This window comes from Choristoneura fumiferana, chromosome 9 (assembly GCF_025370935.1).
Source record: "Choristoneura fumiferana chromosome 9, NRCan_CFum_1, whole genome shotgun sequence".
NCBI classification, from domain to species: Eukaryota; Metazoa; Arthropoda; class Insecta; order Lepidoptera; family Tortricidae; genus Choristoneura; species Choristoneura fumiferana.
Genome location: NC_133480.1, coordinates 7313973 through 7336614, shown reverse-complemented (window position 1 = coordinate 7336614; position 22642 = coordinate 7313973). Strand labels below are relative to the sequence as shown.

Genomic DNA, 22642 nt, shown 5'->3' with positions numbered 1-22642 from the left:
ATTACGAAAATAAAAACAAAGTAAGATTGATTATGACAAGGTTCCATCCTGATACGCGATTCACTTTCCTCGACTGTACAGTCAACCGATTTGATTCCTAGACCACCGCGGAACTTTGTCATTATAACATTTTACGTCATCCAATAAGTATTGCTATAGACAAACCAAAATTATTTACTATTTCAAGGTTCTTTGGTGGCCTAGAAATCAAATTGGTTGACTGTACGTACTACATAAAACGTACGCAACATAATAAATGTATCTGCCATAGCGGAAGGTGGAAAAATATCTGACACGTCCTATCCGCCCTATAAATAAATAAAATTCGTATCAGATATTTATGCACCCTTTGTTGTGTCAGATATTGGTGCTGTTGACTGTACAATCAGCAGCAGAAGTAAATGATTCCCCTGGTGTTGCAGGTGTCTATGGGCGGTGGTGATCTCTTATCATCAGGAGACCCACTTGCTCGTTTGCCATCCAGTTGAATAAAAAAAAGAGCGGTTACGTGTCCAAAATGATCTAAAAACTCTCTTGGCAAGCGCTCATCCACTTCTGCTGCTGACTGTACCTACCTACCTATGTTCAATACATACAAACAGTTAATGACTTCTACAGTTTACCTAGAACAAGTTACGTACATAATTAAAATGTGAATATCAATTGAGTTCTCGATTGCATTCACTTAAATGCCAGTTGAAATCCAACCGTCTTATAAAGTTGTCGTGTGAAGAAAAATAATAATGGAGGATTGTCTTGACATAGAATACAAGCTGGCAATACCTGACAATGATAACTTCATGCAATATTTAAAGTTTATTGGTAAGTAAGTATTTTCAGTAGGTATTTTAATATAAAAATACATTTTTAAGTAATTTTATACTATACTTTTCAAAGCGAGTATATCGAATTCACTGCCACCTGACTTGACTTGACTGACCACAGGTGCCACCGACGCACATGTGCGTTCAAAATGTATGAATAAATTGGGATGTCCCAATTTTAGACAACGTATAATAAACCGAAAACCATTTGGGAGAAATAGGCTTTGTGAAGCGTTTTCAGAAATAAGATTCCAAAAATATGATAAGTAAACTGAATTAAATAAACAAAATTTAAGTAATGACCTTCATTATACTTTGTACGGAACCCTCTGTGTGCGAGTCCGACCCGCACGTGGCCAGTTTTTTGTTTTAATTTTATCTCTACAACAACAAATAATAAAAACCAAGGTCAAGCGTGAGTCGGTCTTAGGAAAAAACATACTTACTTTGTAAACACAATGTCAAACCAGCCGTCAAATCTCCGGTTAATTACCTAGTTAGGTAAGTATACATTTTTGCGTAATACTTACTTGTTATTAAGTTAAATATTTTAAGTAAGGTTCGGCTTGTAAAAGTTTACGTAATCGGTTATGTTGCTCGGATGATGAACTCTGGTTGAGTTCGAAACGTGTCAGCGTAGTGTAGTGGTGGTGATAGTTGGGTTTGTGTGATATGTGTGTGTTCTGACGATGTCGAGTGTGGAGGCGATACCTATAGTACCTATTACAGATTTTTAAATCAAAGCACGTTGACTCTACATTATGCAATCTCGCGAGAGACTGGGCTCCTACTACTATAGTGAAACCTAAGGCGAGCCGAGCTACTGGCGTACGAGTAGACAATCCTAGTAGCTGCCTTCCTATCTACCTACTATCCAGTCAGGTAGCTCGTAGGTACCTACTTACTATATTGCCACGATGCGAGCGATAGATGGTGAGGAAAGTAGATGGTAAAGACGATATGATATTCGAGGATGTTTATTTTAAAAATAAGATAGAATGCACCCGTTACAACACAAAAAGAGACTTAGGGGCTGTTTCACCATCTATTGATTAGTGTTAACTGACGGTTAAATGTGATGCCGTCTCCGTCTATTCGAACAAAACAAATAGAGACGGCATCACCTTTAACCGTCAGTTAACACTAATCAATGGATGGTGAAACAGCCCCTTAATATAAAAATAAATTTGGGCGTTGTAAATAAGGTAAAACAGTTATAAATGTTGTAGTACTAACAAATGTGCCTTCAAGGTCCCTTTGAGGGTTAAGTAAAACAGGATTCAAGTGTTAGATAAAACTGGTTATAAAAGCACTGATTTACTGAACTGTGAGAACTATGGAAGTATAAGCACGAATAGGTATTTTAACGTCTAAGCTACGACGTCAAAGTTATGTATGAGATAATGTGAGACTTAAAAACTCGTCATAGAACGGCTGCTGAGCTATGAATGAGTTTTGATATAAACACAAAGTGCTGAATAGGAAAGTACAGTGGATATTCGAAAATTGAAATGTTGAATAGAATTTTTAAACGAACCGAAACATGAATTTGAGGAAGAGGTTGAAAATTTGAAAATCAACAAGGCTTAAAAAGCCTTGTTATAATATAAACTAGCCATCCTTAGTTTACCAGCAAGGACGCACTAACATTGAGTAGTGTTAAGCAACCGAGATAAATAAAAAACTTAAGTATTGTCAAGGTACGGAACCACAGATGAATTAGCCAATAAGCAGAAGTGCCTTATCATTTGTGTAGAGTTTGGCAAGCAGATCACGCGATTACTAGTTAAATATACATAGCTAAAGTGTGTTTGTTCAAAGTACATACCGCACACGGAACCGCACAACTTCTTTGAAGAGCCAATCAAGATTATTCATATAATTTTAAACATGGACCTCCGAAAAGTAATCCTGAATCCATACAATATTTTCATTTCAGTTGTATTTTTTTTTCATTTCAGAAGTGGGATATATCCATCGAAAATTAGGAGCAACCGCGTCGCCTGTGGTCAGCTTACGTAAAAACGTCGACGACACTTACACGTTCATTGTGTACAGTGCTTTGAGGAGTGTCAACAATACCTTCAAGCTTGGTGAAGAATTTATTGAAGAAAGAGCTGATGGTGTAAAGGTAACTAACCATGGTGGTAACCAAAAGAAACAAACAAGCAAACAGACTTACAAACTTAATTAGTGGGATACGCTATGATTGTAATTGTAACTGCAGTTATATTTTGGCAACAAATTTTCCAGTTTAAAAAATATTTTTGTCACATGCGCGCAAATCTTACGCTGCAGAAACGCCGTAAGAAATTCATTGTTGTTTTTTATAGCTATAAATTAATAAAAGAATAAATGTATATTAAAACTTCTAGTTTGGTATGGATATGTTATATGTGGTTTGAATAACGGTGCAAGAACAGTAAGTAAAAAAAGTTTGTATTAAAATTATCTTCATCTGTGACTAATTATTAAGCACAATTTTGTAGGTACAACTAGGGTAAACTCGCATTATTTGGTGATAAATACGCCTAATTCGGTGATACATGGTTTGAAGCACGATACCGAGTAAAGCTAGTGAATTAAGGCCTTTTAAATGCGACCTTACTAAATATGCATATACTACAAAGCATTAAGTTAGAATTCCGTTTGCATTCTTGTGAGTCAAATTGAGAGAGCGAGATAGTAAATATTAGCAAATTTCTCGCGCGGGACCTCATTACGGCGCCGCGTGGACATGTAGAAACTGGTTCTCCGTTTAGTTATATTATTTAATATTAAATAGCATTGACCCGGATCACTCGCGTCTTAAATCGAGTTTAGCTCGACATGTTTCAGGCTAACCCGTAGCCCTTCCTCTCAGGAGCGTTTTCAACGTCATTTTCGTTGTAACTGTCAAATGTAGGGTAGCACACAATACTAACATGGTTAAATGTTTAAAAATAATAGATTTGATTGTTTATTACAAAAAATATACCCACGTGCAATTTAATTTAATACTAATTAATATTGTTTTTCAAATATATTTTAAATACACTTCATTATCCCTAATTAGGTGATAAAAAAAATTAAAACTTGTGTAATTAATTTGGTTATAGTCTAATTAGAGTACCTAGTACGTATCACCGACTTAAGGTTATTGTCACCAAATTAGCGATGTTCGGGCAATTGAAGAAATGTGGATTATCAACAGTATTATTTATATTTAATTAAGATTTAAAGGAATGATTATGCCAATAATAAAACTGTCTGCAGTTCCTATTAAAAGTATGTATGTATGTATGTAAACTCTTTATTGTACAAAGAAAATTAACAAAACATTACTGACAAACTTTAAGATACTTGTACAAAGATACTTGTAAAAGTAAAGACATTGATTGATAATAACATGGTCTTTTACTCAAATTTCGATTTTATCACCAAATTAGATGAGATCACCTGCTAACGCCATCTCGTTTCGAACGAAACAATTGATCATTGCATTGCTTTACAGGTTATGTCAACAATAATGATAGAAGGTAACAAATTGATCCAGGTTCAAGTTGAACAGAATGGAAGGACTTCGACGCACGTGCGGGAGTTTACTCCAGACGCCATCACCGTGGTATGTGCTTTACAAAATTATCGATACAATAAACACAGTTTTCTGTCCCTAATCATTGTAACACCCGAGTCAATAACATAACTCGAAGAATTTGTAATTTGAAGAGGTGGACAGGCCACATCACTTGAAAATTAGAGAACAAATCTCATTTCTGATTCGATTCCGTAGAAAAACCCGTAGCTCGCTGACCGCTGACCAACTCTAAGCCAATTTATAAAGCCTATAATGAGATAACATTAGCTTCTTTTATTTCAGACAACCACAGCAGACGGCTGGGATGGCAAATGCGTCAGAGTTTATAAACGGGTTGTAGGGAGGTTGAGTGGTGCTTAAATCTAACACGTGTCAGACTTATCACTTTTAACCCTGGAGACTGGGTGTGCAGTGTACAACGCCAAACTTCTTAACTTGACAAAAATATCCTAAATGCTACGAATGGTTTGGTAATAGCTAGTACCATTTTTTTAACCAATTAAGGTAGAACATAAGAACATTTTGTAGCACTAAGACCTTTTGTATTAACTATGTTCTGGCAATAAACATATTTGATATTTGATATGTAACTGACTCTTTTTAACCGACTTCAAAAAAGGAGGAGGTTCTATGTTCCAATGTTTGTATTTTTGTAACGGTTTTCGGTATGCAGTAAGTATGGCGCTACTTGCATGAATACATAATGTAAAGGTAGGTAGGTAGCTTAAAACTGGTTTTTTGTTTAATAATATGCTTTGACCTGACAATCTTTGATTTATAAATTAAATAAAACATAAGTAAGAAAAATTTAAATGTGTTTAAGTTCAAAAGTGTTATTTCCTTTAAGAGAATAGGTAAATTAAATACTTATTACCTAAATTTACCACTTTAATTCGCATTCGCATTTAATTTACAACTTTTTTAAAATTGTAATATATTTTTGTTGAACTAAATGGAATATCTGTCTTGCTCCTCCGCCAAGTAATAAAGCCAAGTCGTGCGAAACAGCTACGTTTGAGTTGGAAAAAATGTTTTTTCATGCAATTTAACCCGCCCTCCCTCCAAATAAAAGACGTAATTAACCAACGCAAACGTAACTGAACCCACCACCAAGAGAACCACCACCACCACAACCATAAACAAAATCCCGGACACGTGTTTCGCTTCTCTCCGAAGCATCATCAGCGGTTGTTGACCCTACGACGCTTGGTCGAAGAAACCACCACCACTAACCAACCACCACCAACCACCAACCAACCAAGCGTCCTAGGGTCAACAACCGCTGATGATGCTTCGGAGATATAATAAGCGAAACACGATTTAATTATTTGAATCTAAAGGATCTACGCCAATTCCTATTAACATTAAGTACCTAATCATGAATTAAAAATATCGTTAAAAACAAAACATAAGGTCAAATTCCAATCTGCTTTTAATTCTGTAACTGAGTTTATTAGGTACTTAGGAAAATTTAATATTAAATTTGACAATATTAAGTATGTGTATATTGTTAAAAACAAACATAATAAAACATAATTAAACTATAGATAGAAAATTTGGCCTAAATCGCCGTCAATGGGTAAGGTGCCCAGAAGGCTGGCCGTATTTCCTCGTTGTATAGCGATACTTATACGCTGTGCGAAATAGTGGCCAGCCCTCTGGTCGCCCGAGGCCTCTATTAGGCGCGTCGACATATCTTTATACAGCCGACGCGCACTTGGCCCCCAAGGCCCCAAGGTTTCAACACCAAATGCCGCAAACATGTAGCTGGTTCCCAGGGCGGCATATTTGCGGCGTTTGAGGCTTTCAGCCGAAGATGCCGCAGCGCCAGCGGTGACGCTGGTGCTTGGAACATGGGACGGTGCTAGGGTATCAACGCAAGTGGCATCCCAAACTAGCGGCCGACCCATGCTCCAAGGCACCAGCGACATTCCGTCAGGCCTCTTGCCGTCGTCCCTGGCCAGCCCGCTGGGCTCGAGGACTGCCGGAACTCTCGCACTGACAAGGGCCCGACGGATGATGTCGTTAATACTGGCGTGGCGGGAGATTCTACCAGCGCTCCGGACACATGAGAGGCCATGGTGACCCAGTATGTCCACCATGGCGCCGCATTGACAACGATGTGGCTGATTTATTGATGCCCCCAAACGTAAGCTAGCTGCCAGGCGAAAGGTGGTGTTGTCTAAAAAGTACCTATGTTTGGAGAAGGTAGCGCCTGCAGCCACAGACCCGATTCCCACTCCGCAGTCGCAAGGAGACGAGCACGGTCTGCCGAACTAGTTGACGTATCTAAAAGGTTTTTCCGTACTAGTTGACAGAGCGGCTCGTCCCATTGCCTCTGCGAGCAGGGATTGGCAGGCTGGTCCGTGTCGGGACAGGTTATGGACCAAACGTTCATGGCCTCGGAGCAGTGTGCAGCCTCCACAGATCCAATGGATGGATCTAATATTTTCGCTATAAGGCTTTGTGCACCATGCACCGAGGACAAGAACGCAGGTAGAGCAACACAAGAAATTTTACGGATTCCAAGGCCGCCGAACCTAATGGGTAGGGTAGCCTGGGTCCAAGATCTATTGTCAAAAGGAATATTGAAGACTGAAGTGAGTGTTTCTACGACTAATTTATCTAATTTTGAAGTCAAAGTGGGATATTTCCAAAAATGGGTTCCGCGAAGTATATATGTAAATTTTGGGACAAAAGACAATGCTTAATGATTGAATAGGCTGAATGAAGATTAATTTTGGCCAAACGGTGCGATGTTGCTTTGAAATTTTGAATTTTTGCGTCGACGAAGTTTTCAAATGATTGATCTAAGACGGGACAACCAAGGAGGTGAAGCGATTCTTTGTTTATAATTTTGATACCCGGAGCGATTTGCCTAAAAAGGTCGATTGTATTTTCCTTGTCTGGACATGAATCGGTGATAAAAAGTTCGCACTTGGAAAAATTTAGCGATAGGCCAATTTTTTCCATGTCGATGTTAATTTTTCTTAAATCTTCGAGGACAGAAATCGCTTCTCCGCCGAGGGTCCCGTCATCTAAATACCATACATTTAATTTTGAATTTAGATCCTTAATGATGGGATGTATAGCGAGGCTGAAAATTGCTGGACCGAGCGGGTCGCCTTGTTGACAACCTACAGAAGAAGCCAGAACTTCGTTTTTGTATGATAATTTGGAAGGAGAACTATAACACTGCCAAAGAAACTTATATACCAGAGGAATTTTGTCTTTTATTTGAGTCAACAAGGCGCCCCTGTCTACGGAATTGAAAGCATTGCAAACATCCACCTTAAGCAGGACCTCTCCTGCCTTATGCTCGAGGAACGTTCGCACGGCGTGCACGGCGGCTTCACATCCACTTTTGGAGCCAAACCCCAGCTGGACAGGTTGAAGTTCTGGGTAAGCTTCAAAAGGATGGAGCGGCAGGCAATCTTGGCGGCAAGACGTCTGAGAGTGGAGCCAACTGCAATGGGGCGGATGCCACCGTCTTTTTTTATTAGGGCACAAAGGTTGGCTCCATACAGGACGTCCTTGATGCCGTCCGGGACCTGACCGGCAAGCATGATATTCACCAGGGCCGTCAAGTCCTTTAAGAGCATTTCCCCCGATTCACCACAACCGCTGCACAGGAGATCTTTCAGGTGCTGAGGTGTCAGACCATCTAGACCTCCCGCAGAGCCATTGGGGAAAGACATTACAGCTCCAAGGATATCCTGTGTGGTGGCAATAAGGTTTGGATCACTAGGTAGTGGGGGATCAGGCAGGCAAAGATTTGTAGGTGGAGGTGGATGTTTGCTGTGTAGAGCTGTAAGGGTGTCAGAGTTATATGGGGCTACTGCATCGTCAGAAAAAAGCAAGCGGGCGGCGCCTTTTATATCGCCGTCGGAAATTTTAGATTCTACTCTTTTAAATAAACAGCTGTTGGTGTTCCTAGAAGTTTGAAAAGAGGGTTGAAATGAAATATCACTACAGCAGTTATCTTTAACTACTTTCGTGAGTGATTTTGAATTTTCATCGGAATTTATATGAAGGACTTTAAAGGTGAATGTAAGTAAGAGTTCCCAATTGCATATGGAGTTATCTGAGAGGACTGTTTTGATTGTGTGGCTCAAGGATTTGGCAACAGATACTCGGGCACCACGCGGAATTCGTTTTAATACCGGGCGCGAATTTTTTAAATTACTCAGGATTTGGTGAAATGGTACGTTCGAACTGGTGTGGTCTGGTGACTGTGAAGGCGCTGGAACGTTTGGCTGGGACAGTACTGTAGATGAAAGTTGAGTATGGCTTCTGTGTTTTTTGGCGATGTGGATGTTAAGGCCTCTAGAGCCTTTATAATAACGTGGTTCGGGACATTCCGGGCAACGAAGGAGAATTTCTGACGATGCAGTAGTTTGTGTAGGACAGGAAAGGCTTGCGAGGGGCATCTACAATATACGTATTAGAAAACAGGGAAAACACAGCACTTAAAAAAAGACTTAAAATAAAAGACACAGAAAGGGAAACTAAAGACTTAAGTAAATAGGTAGAGTAAATAAAAACATTTTTTGTGATTTTCTTTAGCTGGAGGAGGTTCAAGGCTCAGTCACTGTCTCACTGGGTGTGCCGTGAGAACGAGATTCTTGTGCGTGGGAAAGGCTAGAGCCTTTGCGGGTGCTTTTCAGGCGATAAGGGCAGCTTAAGCCCTTCAGCTGCAAATTCGTGAGGCCTCTGAATAGCTGCTAAATAAGATTAGATGTATTCTCGTCACGTCAGGTGTACACAAACAAATTTGTGCACAAGGCGGAGTAGTGCTGTCACTTATATTTTATATCATGTTTTCCTCATGATATACGCAAAACATTGCTGGAGCCAAAATTTTCACTTTTCACACGTTTAGAGAAGCTTATACAATGATATATATCAAAAAGATAAATAAAACTGATTTATTTTCGAAGAGAATAAGCAATCGTGACAGTTGACGTTGACGTTGACAATTATTCTTATAAAGTTCCTTTAATTACCTGTAATCGATTCCATTGTTTTGGGGAGTTAAATGTCATTATTGTTAAAATTCAAAAAAAATATCATAGAGTTTAGTAAATTTTGCATAAATAAATAAATTAACGTAACATTCGCCGCAGGCACTAGAAAGGATGCTCAATAGGTAGATTAAATCGAATGTGTTAAGTTTTTAACGTAGGTATATTTACTGATTTAAATTGTTAAAGTAGCGTATAAGTATAACGTGATAAGATAACGAAAAACATACTTAATAAATTTTTTCACAATATTTTATTCAAAATCAACGTGTAAATTTATATACAATAAATTAAAATCATTCATACTTTTGAAAAGAAATTAGCGTTTTGGTGCAGTGGGCATGTATGAGATCTGGGGGCAAACTTATGTTGAACATCTGTTGTGGCCCACTGCGGGCAAAAGCTGCTACGGTTTACGCGGTGTAGTACCTGTACGCAACACCATTCCATTCGCTGTTGGTAGCGGCCTGTGAAAAGAAAGGATTAATCTATATAAGTACAGTCACAGAATAAGTATTAGTACATACAGTGTGGAAAAATAAGTCGGGCCCTGGAGGGAAACTACCTTAAATCTTTACGTTGGCTCATTTTACTTAAAGGAAACATTCCTTTATTTAAAAAAATAAACAAAACTGCATTCAAAGATTTTCTAAAACACTCTTGCCTCGCCCGGGACTCGAACCGAAAAAAAATAAACACTCGCTATTTTTTATTATACTAATCGATAGCATTATTACTCAGGATAAAAATTCTCTCACAAACATTCAACAATTTTGCATCAGATAATCTAATTAATAACCAAACATTGTCTTAGCAGCGGCAAGCGCATAAGTACGAGTAATTAGAAAAGTAAAACAACCGAGCGCATAATACAGGTGACTGTACATCGCATATAAAAATGGCGCCTGGTGACAAACATAAGCAAAGTAATTTAAAAATAACTGTTTCGTGAAAAAAAAACACTATATGGAACGCTCACCTAGCATTAATTATTGCAATAATTAGCAGTAATTATTGTTTCAACCATTCTGACGGTAATTAGAAATGTTTTGCTAGAACACAGTTACAAAGATGTTCGTACTGTGCCTAGTTTTTAAATTAAAGGATTAAAGGATTAAGGGATAGAGCCCACTCTCTAATGTGCGTATTGCCAAGTACAAACTCTGGATTCCAGCTCTGCGGTGTCTGCACCGCAAACCTTTTGCCTTCGCCCTACTTCCACTATTACTATCTTCCCTTTTCCACTATTAATATTTTACCATAAAGTCGTCATTAAGGTTTATCATCGTCAGACAACTACGAACACTGTCAAGAGTGTAGCGACTAAGAAGAATAATGGCATGGGCAATCAGGACAACCTAAATATTTCATGCTGCGGCCTGCTGAGCCGAAGCATAGCTAAAAAACCGGCCAAGAGCGTGTCGGACACGCCCGAAATAGGGTTATTTAGAAAAAAATAAGTAATATTTTTCTAAGGATTTCGTTTTTTTTTCGGAATCTTCCAAGTTTAGGTATCCTATCTTTTCGCAGAAATATTATCCCAAATGTTCCATTTTTCAAACTGTTTCATTTCATAACTCTCAATTATCTCCGAAACCAAATTCATTTCCCAGATACTCGTGAGTTGGAAAATGGAAATGGAAAACATTAAATTTGGGAAAAGATGTTTGCCAAAAAGACAGAGATCCGACTGCGTGCCATGCGTTTGCTTGGAGGCGCTTTGCCAAACGTGTTCAGGCGCTTACCACGACAAGTTTGTTGTCTGAATATTCCTTCTTGAAGGTGACGGAGCGGCCATCAGGGAACTTTTGGGTCTGGACGACGACGTTGCCGTCCACAGTGAACGTTGTTTTAGCCTGGAATATACCAATTTTAGAAAATAAGTTACAGAGTAAGCAACTATTACTTACCCCGTTTCTTGTTGGTCATACTGACGGCACGTCATACTAATATTATCACTGATAAGTGAGAATTGCTTGTATATACCATTAGATTGTTTTAAGAGTCGCATATATTTTCAGCAGCATTAGGCAACCCACGCCTTATGTCGACGTAGCCCCGCTTCGCGGTGCTCCTATTTCTGGGCAGTCTTCCCTCCAGGCATCTGAAGATACCTAACGAACCTAACCTACTTATTAATGTAATAATAAGTATGACTACCAATGCAAGCGATTCTCACTGGTCATATTAGTTTGACATGCCGTATGATCATCAAGAAACAGCTGAGTATTAATGGATTTATTCAGTCTGGACAGTATGCTTCTTGACCACATATACTTAATAAGCTTTCTCAAAATATTTATCAATACGTAGATAAGTAAATCTTAAGTTTGCAGTTTCTGAAAATAAATATTGATAAAAGACTCATGCAGCTATCAGATAGAGATATGACAAGAGCTAAGGATCAGGCTTTATTTAATAACTAAACTTTACCTTCGGATTCACTGCAGGTACCTAATTCAGCTTTAAGCTAATCTAAAAGATCCGGCAGTTGAAATGTAATTACGGAATTTAATAAAGTCTCGTGGGAGTTTTTAAAAACTACATCGTGGCTTTTATTAACGCGTGTAGAAAACATACGCATATCGAAAATACAAAATGAAATATAGATGCATAGAAAAACTAGAAAAATAAGACCAGCGCTGGGAATTCAACCCAGGTCCTCGGCATTCCGTGCCACGTGCTATACCACTACACCACCACTGGAAAGTGATACAGACACGAATTTCTCCTATACACCAAATATCTCAGCTTGTTTGTTTTCTTATTTAGTCACTTAAGCAGCGACACTAGCGACATCTATGCTGTAGCCCTCATCAAAAATTTGGAATTGAAATAAAAAATACAAAAAGATTCCAAAAAAGCAGCCTTCTAGATTAATCTGTTAGATCACTTACGTCAAAAGATCCAACTTTCTCGTCCACTTCATCCCCAGACTTGAAGGTAAGGGTCTTGACGCCTTCGTGCCCATCCATGGTTAGGGTGTAAGTGTCTCCATTCTTGACAAGGGTCTGCGATGAAGAGTGTGAAAGGATAGCGTCTTTAGAAGCTTTTGGGACTCCTGAAATTCAATCAGTCGTTATAAGGCTAAGTGGAAGAAATCGCTTTGTGGACTAAGTTATATCAAATTCAAATGATTTATTCAGTAAATAGGCCGCAATGAGCACTTTTACACGTCATTTTTTAAACTACCAGCGCTTTCGGAAAGACCATCATTGCCAAGAAGAATGCGCCGCAAGAAACTTGGCAGAAAGTCATTTTTTCATAATAATATAATTACAAATAAAATACTTAAAAACTATACAATTAAACAAACAAAAGCAATACATACAATACAATTAAAGAAAAAAAACAAAAAAAAAGAATAATAATAAAAATACAGGGATGTATGGGGTCCCTTAGTTACAATACTAAACACTAACTAGGTATATCTAAACTATATCTACGTTCAGTGGAAGTGTAGAATTCTTCCACCGTCATACATTTTAAAATAATATAGATATATCTGTTAGGTATATCTGTTTCCCTTTATTACTTGTCAGTCTGGAAGGGTTACACGGTAGTTCTGTCGTCATTGTGACCAGAATGATGGACTGAGCTGATACCAGAGTGAGCATCTAACCGATGTCTAAAACAGATCTTTATAGTACTCACCCAACGCTCCTAGAAACTCGTCAAATTTCTCATGCTTCTCATAATTGTATTTCTTTCCAAGGTATGCCATCGTGACTGCGATCTTCCTTCAGAACTGGAGGGTAACAGAATCAGCCGATGTACCTACTTGATCCCTGTTTTATACTGAGGCATAATAACCTATCATCCATTATATAGATAGAGAGATTTAGATTATTTAGTTTGGCGAGTTATCGGTTGGTTTTATGATCCGTTTATTGCATTTGGCTGATATGATGCAGTTAAGTACCCCTATGTGTGATCAGTTGCAAAAAACACTGACGCTCCACGTGATATTTTTATCTCGGAAATGGGATGGGCACCTACCTTTAACTCAGATAATTTTGTAGTCAACCTAAAACTTTTGTTGCTGCGACTGCTTTCGTGAAGAATTTGTTGTAGGTATCCAATTTTCTAGCGTAAACATTATGCCTATCCCTTTCAAGGTCTCAAACGATTTACGTTCCAAATGTAAACTCAATTCGTTAAAGCTGAGGCCAAATATTTAGTACCGCGTGTCACAGTATTCCTTCTAATGATTTTACAAAAGTTTTCACACACAAAGTGACAACGTACAGTCACCAGCATTAATATCTGCCACAGTTGAGCGTGCAAAAATAACTGACACGTCCTTCCGGCCCTAGAAATAGAGTCGTATCAGATATTTATGCACGCTTGTTGTGTCAGATATTGGTGCTGGTGACTGTAAATAAATCTTCGATCTCGAACATACCGCAATGGAATTAATCAAAATTAACTATCTCAGTAACAACCCCAACTGCCGATTCAATAGTTTAATCTCCTTAATACTCATCAAGACACACGACAGTACAGTCACCAGCACCAGTATATGACGTAACAAAGCTTCCATAAATATCTGGTAAGTACCTACGTCAGATATTTCAGCATGATCCGCTGTGGCAGATATTAATACAGATGACTGTACGCCGCGTCGGGCCAACATTAAAGTCTGTCTCAATTTATCTGACGAGTCGTGACGTTTGCGTAAAATAGGTACCTATCTGTTTCATACGGTTAATATGGGATGAAGAGAGACATATCAAGCCATCACGACACATTTGAATACAATGCGTCAGATAAATATGAACTGTCCTGATGTGCAACGACACAACATGTCAGATAAATGTGAATGCAGCTTACTACAGAAACTCAGGCAATATTAATACGGAACACTACCCTGTGTGTGGCCCGACACGCACTTGGTCAGTTTTCTAGGGTTCCTTACCTCAAAAAGAAACCCTTACAGTACATTAAGAATCCTTATAGGATTAATCGTGTGTGTCTGTCCATCAGTCACAGCTAATTTGCTCTTCAGCTACTAATACGCGAGAATTTACCATTCTATTCCTTATAGTATCTGCGACTCCGACTGGGCCTAAATTTTGAAAAACAGAACATAGTTTTATACCTATAAATCTATGGCTCTTAAAGTAACATCAGAAATTTCTGTAATAGGTATATATCTAGGAAAGCACGGAACCTTCTCCACGCAAGTTTAACTCGCGCATTTCTTTTATGTTGATTCACTTCACTACTAATCGGTATACCTACCTGCAATGCCTGCATATGACCGTTGCTAATAGATAAGAATGGTATTAATCTTATATTATCAACAAAATGGGGGATATATTCAATGATTGATTATGCTCGCACTTTGAACAGGGTCCAAAAGGATCAAAAAACGATCTTGTATAAGAGCCTGCGCTAGCTGACGCGGTTTGCACGGAGCGGGTGAATTCAATTTTTATTACAAGGTTTTGTTGACTGTACTTGCATTGTCACCCAAACTACATTTGCATACCAAATTTCAAGTCGATGCTATTAACCGTTGAAGAGTTCCGTCCTGCGCAGACGATCCTGCCTGGACTACCAGGATGTCACTACTAGATTATTGTATTGTTACGCGATTTACATAAATATTCCAAATTTCAAGTCAATCTGATTACTGGAAGTGGGTCAAATTTAACTTGTAAGATTTGATTACAGACAGACAGACAACGGGACAGGTGGAACTCAATAAAAGCTTGCAAAAAATACCTATATTATGTAGTATGACCAGCGCTAATTGCACGCCTCGCGTGCGACGGATTTTATCTGCACCCGCATCCTCAGGCGTGCGCCCGCGCCTGCTGGGCTGGGCTACTAGGTACGAAACTCGAAACTCGAAGTTCGTTTCGTGCGGTCCCTCTGACACTTATACTATTTAATACCTACGAGAGCGAGAGGGACGGTACGATACGAACTTCGAGTTTCGTAGTAGCCTAGCTGTTAGCATAGGCTCTAACAATATCATGGATAGGTCATAACTACCGAATGTTTCTGCTAGCATAGGACCTACCTTACACGACTATACGAGTTAATGTGATTCAAAAGAACTTACTGAACGGCTTATATATAAAATCTGGCCCTCAAAAGTATGCAGAAATAGGTAATTTTTGTATGGAGGGTGGGCCAAATTTTGTACTTACTGATGAGTATAATTATTATACCTCACTAGCTTTTTCGGATCCAAATGCGTCGGAGAGGCTACTACGAAATTGGAACGGTACGATACGAACATCAATTTTTTCGAATTTTGTAGTAGCCCTTCAGTTTACCTTTGAAATCACATTGTGAATAACCTGAACAACTTACAATTACGAAAGTTGTTAAAACCTCGATATTGTCATTGAAAAGTTTCGTATCTCAAAAACGGCTAAACCGAATTTGATGTAACCGACCTAACCAACCACTATAACCACAATAACAAAGCAGGTCAACCACGTTCTAAGTCTTAAGCACTAAGTTTGATAAAAACGTCAGGACCCAGGAGGCTAAAATAAAAACCAACGCAAGCAACCGCCACTTCCCTTTCACCTTAAAAAACCCCATCGAATTCGGTCCATCCGTTTGAGACATATGATGCCAAAGACAAACAGGTAGACAGATATTGGCGTCACACTTATAACACCCCTCTTTTTGGGTCAGGGGTTAAAATTAAAAACCATTAAAAAGTTGAGAAAAGTTCTACTAAATGTAATACGGATAGAGTTCCTAGCTCTATTAATCTTCTCGGCCAGTCGGGAATTTTATTTCTGCTATAGTTTAGAATCAACACATACATATATATATTTCGGGGATCTCGAAAACGGCTCCAACGATTTCGATGAAACTTGGTATGGGTTTTCGGAGATGAAAAATCGACCTACCTAGCTTGGTCTTATCTCTGGGAAAACGATTGTTACCGAGTTTTAACCCGAGCAGAGCCCGGTCGCCCAGGTACTTTATTATGATTTTACGTACATACATATTATTACAAGAATATGGGTGAAAATACCCAAGAAATATACCCAAGTCAGAAATATAAGTGAAAAGTAAATTAGGTGCATGTAACTTTTGTAATTGATACTAAACTGAATTTTTTTAGGTACAAAAAGTGGGTTCGGGATGCAATAATACACCACATAACCTAGTGACCGATTATTACGATTTTATCTGTTCAATAAGATACCGTTATATTACAGTAGTTACAATATTTTTATCGGGCCATAAATTTAGATAGTACTATTTTGTGCCATGTAACGCAACACAACTTCTGTCTGTAGTAAAATAGTTATTTGTGCAACGAGAGAGCAAAGTTGTTTTTTGTTGCGAGTGTTGATTTAAAATCCCGAGTTAGCGAAGGATTCTATAAATCAATCACGAGCGTAGCGAGTGGTTCTAGGTTAGAATCCTTAGAGCAGCAAAAAACTTTGGTCTCCTGTGACACATACAATTTTTCACCTCAGCAGCGATAGAACATAATTTAAATGTAACATAAGAATAAAACCACATATAGGTACCTACCTGTTTACAAAACAAACACAATTTTTTAAATTTAATCCGATTATTAAGAAACAAATATAATAATCACATTTAAAACCCTTACTCAAAAATGATACGTACAGTCGCGATTACATCTTTAAAAAGTCACCAGAAAGCGGTAAGTAGAGAGGTTTTAAATTCGGAACGAAAAAGTGTCCAGTAGAGCAAAAATTTGATCAAAATTATTTGAACTCGACTCTATTGTTAAAGGAGTAGAGTCGTGTTCAGATATTTTTGATAACTATACAAATCTCATACTCATAACATGCATTGAACTTGCTTGCAATTTGAACTTGAACTACTTGTAAAATATGTCATACTTATTTTTTAATTCTGCAAAAAGCCTCATCTTTGGGTCATTAAAAAGGTTGAACAATAAACGTATAATTTATTATAAATGTTATTAAACCTATAAATATGATTTTATTAAGATTTCTATTACATAAACAGAAATTGATTTCGAAAATACAAACTGAAATATAGATGCACAGAAAAACCAAAAAAATAAGACCAGCGCTGGGAATCGAACCCAGGTCCTCGGCATTCCGTGCCGCGTGCTATACCGCTACACCACCGCTTGACAACGGTACAGACACGAATTTCTCTTAGGCACCACATATCTCAATTGATTTGTTACAAATTTATTCAATTTGACAAATATTTATTCCAACTGTAGAGGCAGTATACGGAATTGTTGTAAAAGGTTGCATACTTTATTAAAAGAGCGGAAAAATGTACATAATGGAAATATTTCGTTGTCATGTAATTTATTAGGTAGGTATCGATATATTTTTAATACCATAAATTTAATTTAAGATTGAAATCAACACATTTGATCCTATCTCTCGCTTTTTTCGTGTTGAAGTGAAAGTGACAGATCAAAGTGAAGTTCAAATATTTGGAATTCAGTGAGTAGACCCAACACTATCCTCAGCATTAAAAAAAATAAAAAGTTACTTTGTCTCACGGAGTGAGCAAAATGCGATTTTGCTCACTGATTTCTCATAGCAAAACCTGCCTGTTTGAGGTGCTGAGGTGAAAATGTTTTTACACTCTATCATTATAAAGGACCATTACACCGTATATCATGACCGTAATAGCTACGTGCCAGGCAAAAATATATTCTTTGTATCTGTCGACGTCCGATCGTAAAATCTCCAGATCACGAAATTCCTAGGCATATCATGAAACGGCGCCATTTCATGATATGGCTAAAAGTTGGCCAGGCATATCACGATGTGCCTGAGAAACAATACGGCAGATCGATTAGAGCAACGCATTCGTCGATATTCCTAGCTTTATACCGGGCACATCGAGATATGCCGAAAAAAATCAAAATTTAGGTACGACAAGCGAAGCGAGGAGTGGTTAGTATGAATTGTGACCATGAAGCGAGCATGCAGCGGCAGTGGCCGGCGAAGTGCCAGAACCGATATGGCGGCATTTCATGATAAGCCTAGGAATTTCATGATCTGCCTAAACTGGCCAAATCATGAAATGGCGGCGTTTCATGATATGCCTAGGAATTTCATGATCTGCCTTAACGTGACTAGGCAAATCGTTAACCGGTGAGTTCTGAATGATATGGCGGATGTTGGCACCATTTCACGATATGCCTAGGAATTTCGTGATCTGGCGGATTTTACGATCGACCGCCGACATATCGAAAAATATGAGACTATGCCCAATAGCACGTTCCGTAACCAACCGTCGCCGTCTCGTGTCATGTATGCGTTTGACATTCCGTTATTGACACGTTCCTATTACGGTCGTCGTATGATACGGTGTAGTGTGTAGAGACCTTAAGACAGTGTCTTTAAAATAATCCAGAATATTCCAGCAGGTTATTGGGTTAGTTTCTTAGGTTCGTGGAAAACCATGCCAAGTGTCACATGCTAACACTATCCCACATTAATTAGACACTAGAATAGCTAATGTTAAGTCGTCTACCAGAAAACTATACTGTAGAGCAAATAAAATGGGACACTCCAAAAACTTTTTAATAATAGCGTCCTATAAACCTTATTTGTTATTTAATAAATGGCGTAAAGATTTTTACGGTGTTTGTGTATTTTTAATCAGTGAACCGTACGAGAATGAACAAATTTCGTTGTGCATATAAAAGGCAACTTTTACTCACTGACTGATCTATATTCATATGTGCAACATATAAAGAAGACAAAGATGGAAATATTGTGTCTAAATCTTTCAGGGGAGTCGTCAATCGTCATACACTCAACATTTACCTATATACTTAAGGGCGCGCCGAGCTTTACGCGCGTTTATTGCATTCTTTTAATCTCTTGCTGTTGTAAATATTACCTAAATAGAAAAGCTTTAGTTTTTAAACTCAATCGTAAGAAATTTATGAATTTCCTCTATAAATCATACCTAAACTGTAAAAATACGATTAATGGTGGTTCGTTGGATAGAAAAACATCCTAAATTTGTCTCTAAAAAACGAAACCAACTCTTGTATGGCGTAAATATCAAATTGCACGGCAGGTAATGGGTTTTTGAATGATAAGAAAACTAGATGTTTTTTATAGCGTATAAAAATTACATTTTTAAAATATATATTTGTTTTAGTACCACAAAGAAAATACCTAAAAATCAAAAACCTAAAAAAAGCGCGTCCTGATCAACCTATCTTAACCCACCGCGCTTCCCCTATCCCCCTTCCCTCATAATCAAATTGACCGGGTATTTCCTTTTCGCAACGTAACGTTTGGCAACCTGTTTCATTTCGCAAACTCTAAAACTGTAAATATTTCAGGATTTATTTCAGGGCCATCGTGTAGAACCCTTTAGGTTAGGTTAGTTTCATAAAAATCCTGAAATATTTACAGTTAAATAAACAGTTGGGAAATTAAACGTTGCGAAATGAAACAGGTTGCCAAACGTTATTCGCCGAAACATTAGTAGACCCAAATTGACTAGCGCTAAAAGCTCAGTGCCCTCATAAACGAAATCACGGAGTTTGTTGTCTGTACTTGGTTTGTATAGGTATTTAACTAAATGTAAACAAAACGACGTCAATTGGTGTGTTAAATATTGAAATTCCCCATCAAACTATCTAAACATTTACATTTCTGTATTGAAATACACTAGTCTAGTTTGAATTACAATGAAAGATATGTAAAATGTTTAAAATCCTTGAATGTACCAAATCTGGCAACTGAAGCTTGTTTACATTTAGTTAAATACCTATCGAAACCAAGTATAATAGACGATGGTAACTTACTCCACAGACTAGCTGATGGATTGAGACAAATTTGGTGTAAGTTCTGGAACTCTTTTGCGTGTGACCCCTTTGTTTTGCCTGCAATATTTCAAATTTAACCCTGATTTTCATAACAATCGCTTAATGTATAATTCTGTGAATGCATCAAGAATATGTATAACAGTGAGTAGATATTGAAAACAGAAAAGCCCTTATGTCTACCGCCAATAGATGTAAGGGGCTAAAGGGGCAAAAATGGTGTGATACAGTACCCTTAGTGTAAGTTTTCGGTTACAAAACACGTCTCGATCGCGTTCGCGTTAAAATCGCAATTTGTATCGAACAGCGCCTCTAGCGGAACGTTTGCAATGTTGTTTCCATACAAATTGAGATTTTAACGCGAACGCGATCGAGACGTATTTTGTAACCGAGAACTTACACTTAGGGTACAGAACTCTTACTCCCCGCACTTGCGCACCTTTGAAAAAGATCGAAACTCGACCGCTCCCCACTCTTGATCTAAACGGCTTAATTTTTGTAGTTTTTTTTTTTTAGTTTAATGGTGTCGAATGCCCATTTAGCCTTGAATGAAATATTAAAGCGTACTTAGTACGACGAATTAAAATAGCTCAGGGTGAGAAACTTACCCTACATTTTTTTTAAGCCTATCTATCTATAGGTAATATCGGATACAATATTCAAAATCGTGTCGAAGACTTGTAACTAGGATATTCTTTGACAAACTCTAAATATATGATTGCTGCTCATTTTGAGCTGTATGACAAGGCTATCATTTCGCGATCTATCGTATGTCATTACGGTCTGAATTATGTAGAAGTAGGCCGTTTCCACACTAAACATTCTCAAGACCAATATTTTTTTTTAATTCGATTAGTACTGCAATTTACTATAATTGTGTATTGTGTTTTAAATTTTGCGCCTTATGACGATGGTAGTGATTCCTTTACTTCTGAATCTTAGATCCCATAACTACCTATCTTTTGTTTTAGTTAAAGCTTCCTAGGGCCTTTGTCTTATCACACTAATATGCTCTTTACAGCAGCTCGTTCTTCAGGACGACATAATTTGTAACGTAATTAAAATTTGTAACTGGTTACGTAACTGACATAATTTGTATGTATATATATTGTTGGGAGATGAGGGGTTAACGAAACGAGTAATAACTTCGACGTTTCGGCCACATTGCAGCGGCCGCCGTGGCCAAGAGTAGATAGAGAATTTACTATATCGCGACTTTTTTTTATGGAATAAGGGGTAAACGAGCAAACGGTTTCGTGGGCACATTTCTTTTGAGATGGTAGAAGAACTTGTTACAGTTTCCAGGTTATACAGTAGAAGTACAGGACGTCTAAAAAATTATCTAAAAAGTCATCAAATTTTCTAACCCTCATAGAAAATGCAACCACGAAAATGAGGCGGTGAAACGCTCGAATAATGAACCCAGTGAGGCCTACTACGAAATTCGAAAATAGAAGTTGGTATCGTACCTTCCCTCTCAATCTCGTATTAAATAATATTAGCGTCAGCGCGACGGTAAGACGTGAAGTTCGAATTTTGCACTTCGTAGTAGGTACAGGGCCAGGCCTCCGCCCCCATATACCTCCACGCTACCATCTGATCCACAGTCTCAATTCGAGAACGTTTTGGACCCAACGGCCATCCTGTTATCCGTGCTATATGGCCTGCCCATTGCTACATCAACTAGCTAATTCGCTATTCGATGTGCTATAATTATTATAAAAAATGTTTGACTCGTTGTCGGAGAGCCTTGTCATGCCATCAAGAAATAGCACTCACTGTTATAAGTTATTACGCTATGTCTGTACTTTGCTCGCTAAAATCTTAAATAGATCTGCCATTCTCATTCCTCTGCGCACCAGCCTAATTACCATGCCGTTTTTTGTTTCACACAGTAATTAGGCTTGAGTGCACAGATGTATGAGAACGGCCGCCATCCTTTTTCCAGGTCTATGTACTTAGGCTAATTACCGTGTCACTTTTGCAGAAAATTTAAGAGAAACGATAATTAGACGGATGCACAGATGAATGAGAATGGCCATGTAAATATTAAAACCGTACAACGGATTCAAATAACTAGAACTAACTAGAATTCAAAAAAAAACAGATGTCACTTAGTCCTCAATTTATTTATATTATATTATATTATTGATAGATAAAATGTCACACACACGCACGCACTAAACAGGTTTTAAACACCATAATAAAATGACAGACATATGCACGCACACACTAAACAGTCATTCAAATACTATAAAATAAAATATTATATATTATATAAAAAGTACGTTAAAAAATTAGTAATCGTTAATGAACTAAAATAATTTCCTGCTCACCCGCGACCTTACGATAGCTAAGCTTATGCAAAATATGCGTGTTCATGCAGTTCCTCCACCTCCACACTGTAAGAACACACAAA

At 38.0% G+C, this 22642-nt stretch overlaps 3 protein-coding genes across 3 annotated transcripts; 1 reads left to right on the top strand and 2 right to left on the bottom strand.

Moving 5' to 3' along the window:
- Positions 1 to 608: 608 nt before the first annotated feature.
- Positions 609 to 4986, top strand: LOC141431104 (fatty acid-binding protein-like; the record flags this gene model as incomplete). Its single annotated transcript, XM_074092107.1, is given in 4 exon segments — positions 609 to 822; positions 2786 to 2955; positions 4318 to 4428; positions 4684 to 4986. Coding segments are annotated over 4 exon segments (438 nt in total). The 3' UTR covers positions 4762 to 4986.
- Positions 4987 to 7038: 2052 nt separating this feature from the next.
- LOC141431484 (uncharacterized) lies at positions 7039 to 9249 on the bottom strand. Its single transcript, XM_074092673.1, is given in 2 exon segments — positions 7039 to 7806; positions 7809 to 9249. Coding segments are annotated over 2 exon segments (1791 nt in total). The 5' UTR covers positions 8832 to 9249.
- Positions 9250 to 9659: 410 nt separating this feature from the next.
- LOC141430809 (fatty acid-binding protein 1-like) lies at positions 9660 to 13208 on the bottom strand. The gene is made up of 4 exons (XM_074091663.1): positions 13080 to 13208; positions 12323 to 12486; positions 11171 to 11281; positions 9660 to 9892 (listed from the first exon to the last, which is right to left on the bottom strand). The coding sequence occupies exons 1-4, from the start codon at positions 13147 to 13149 to the stop codon at positions 9839 to 9841; spliced, it is 399 nt and encodes a 132-aa protein (XP_073947764.1). The 5' UTR covers positions 13150 to 13208; the 3' UTR covers positions 9660 to 9838.
- Positions 13209 to 22642: the final 9434 nt, after the last annotated feature.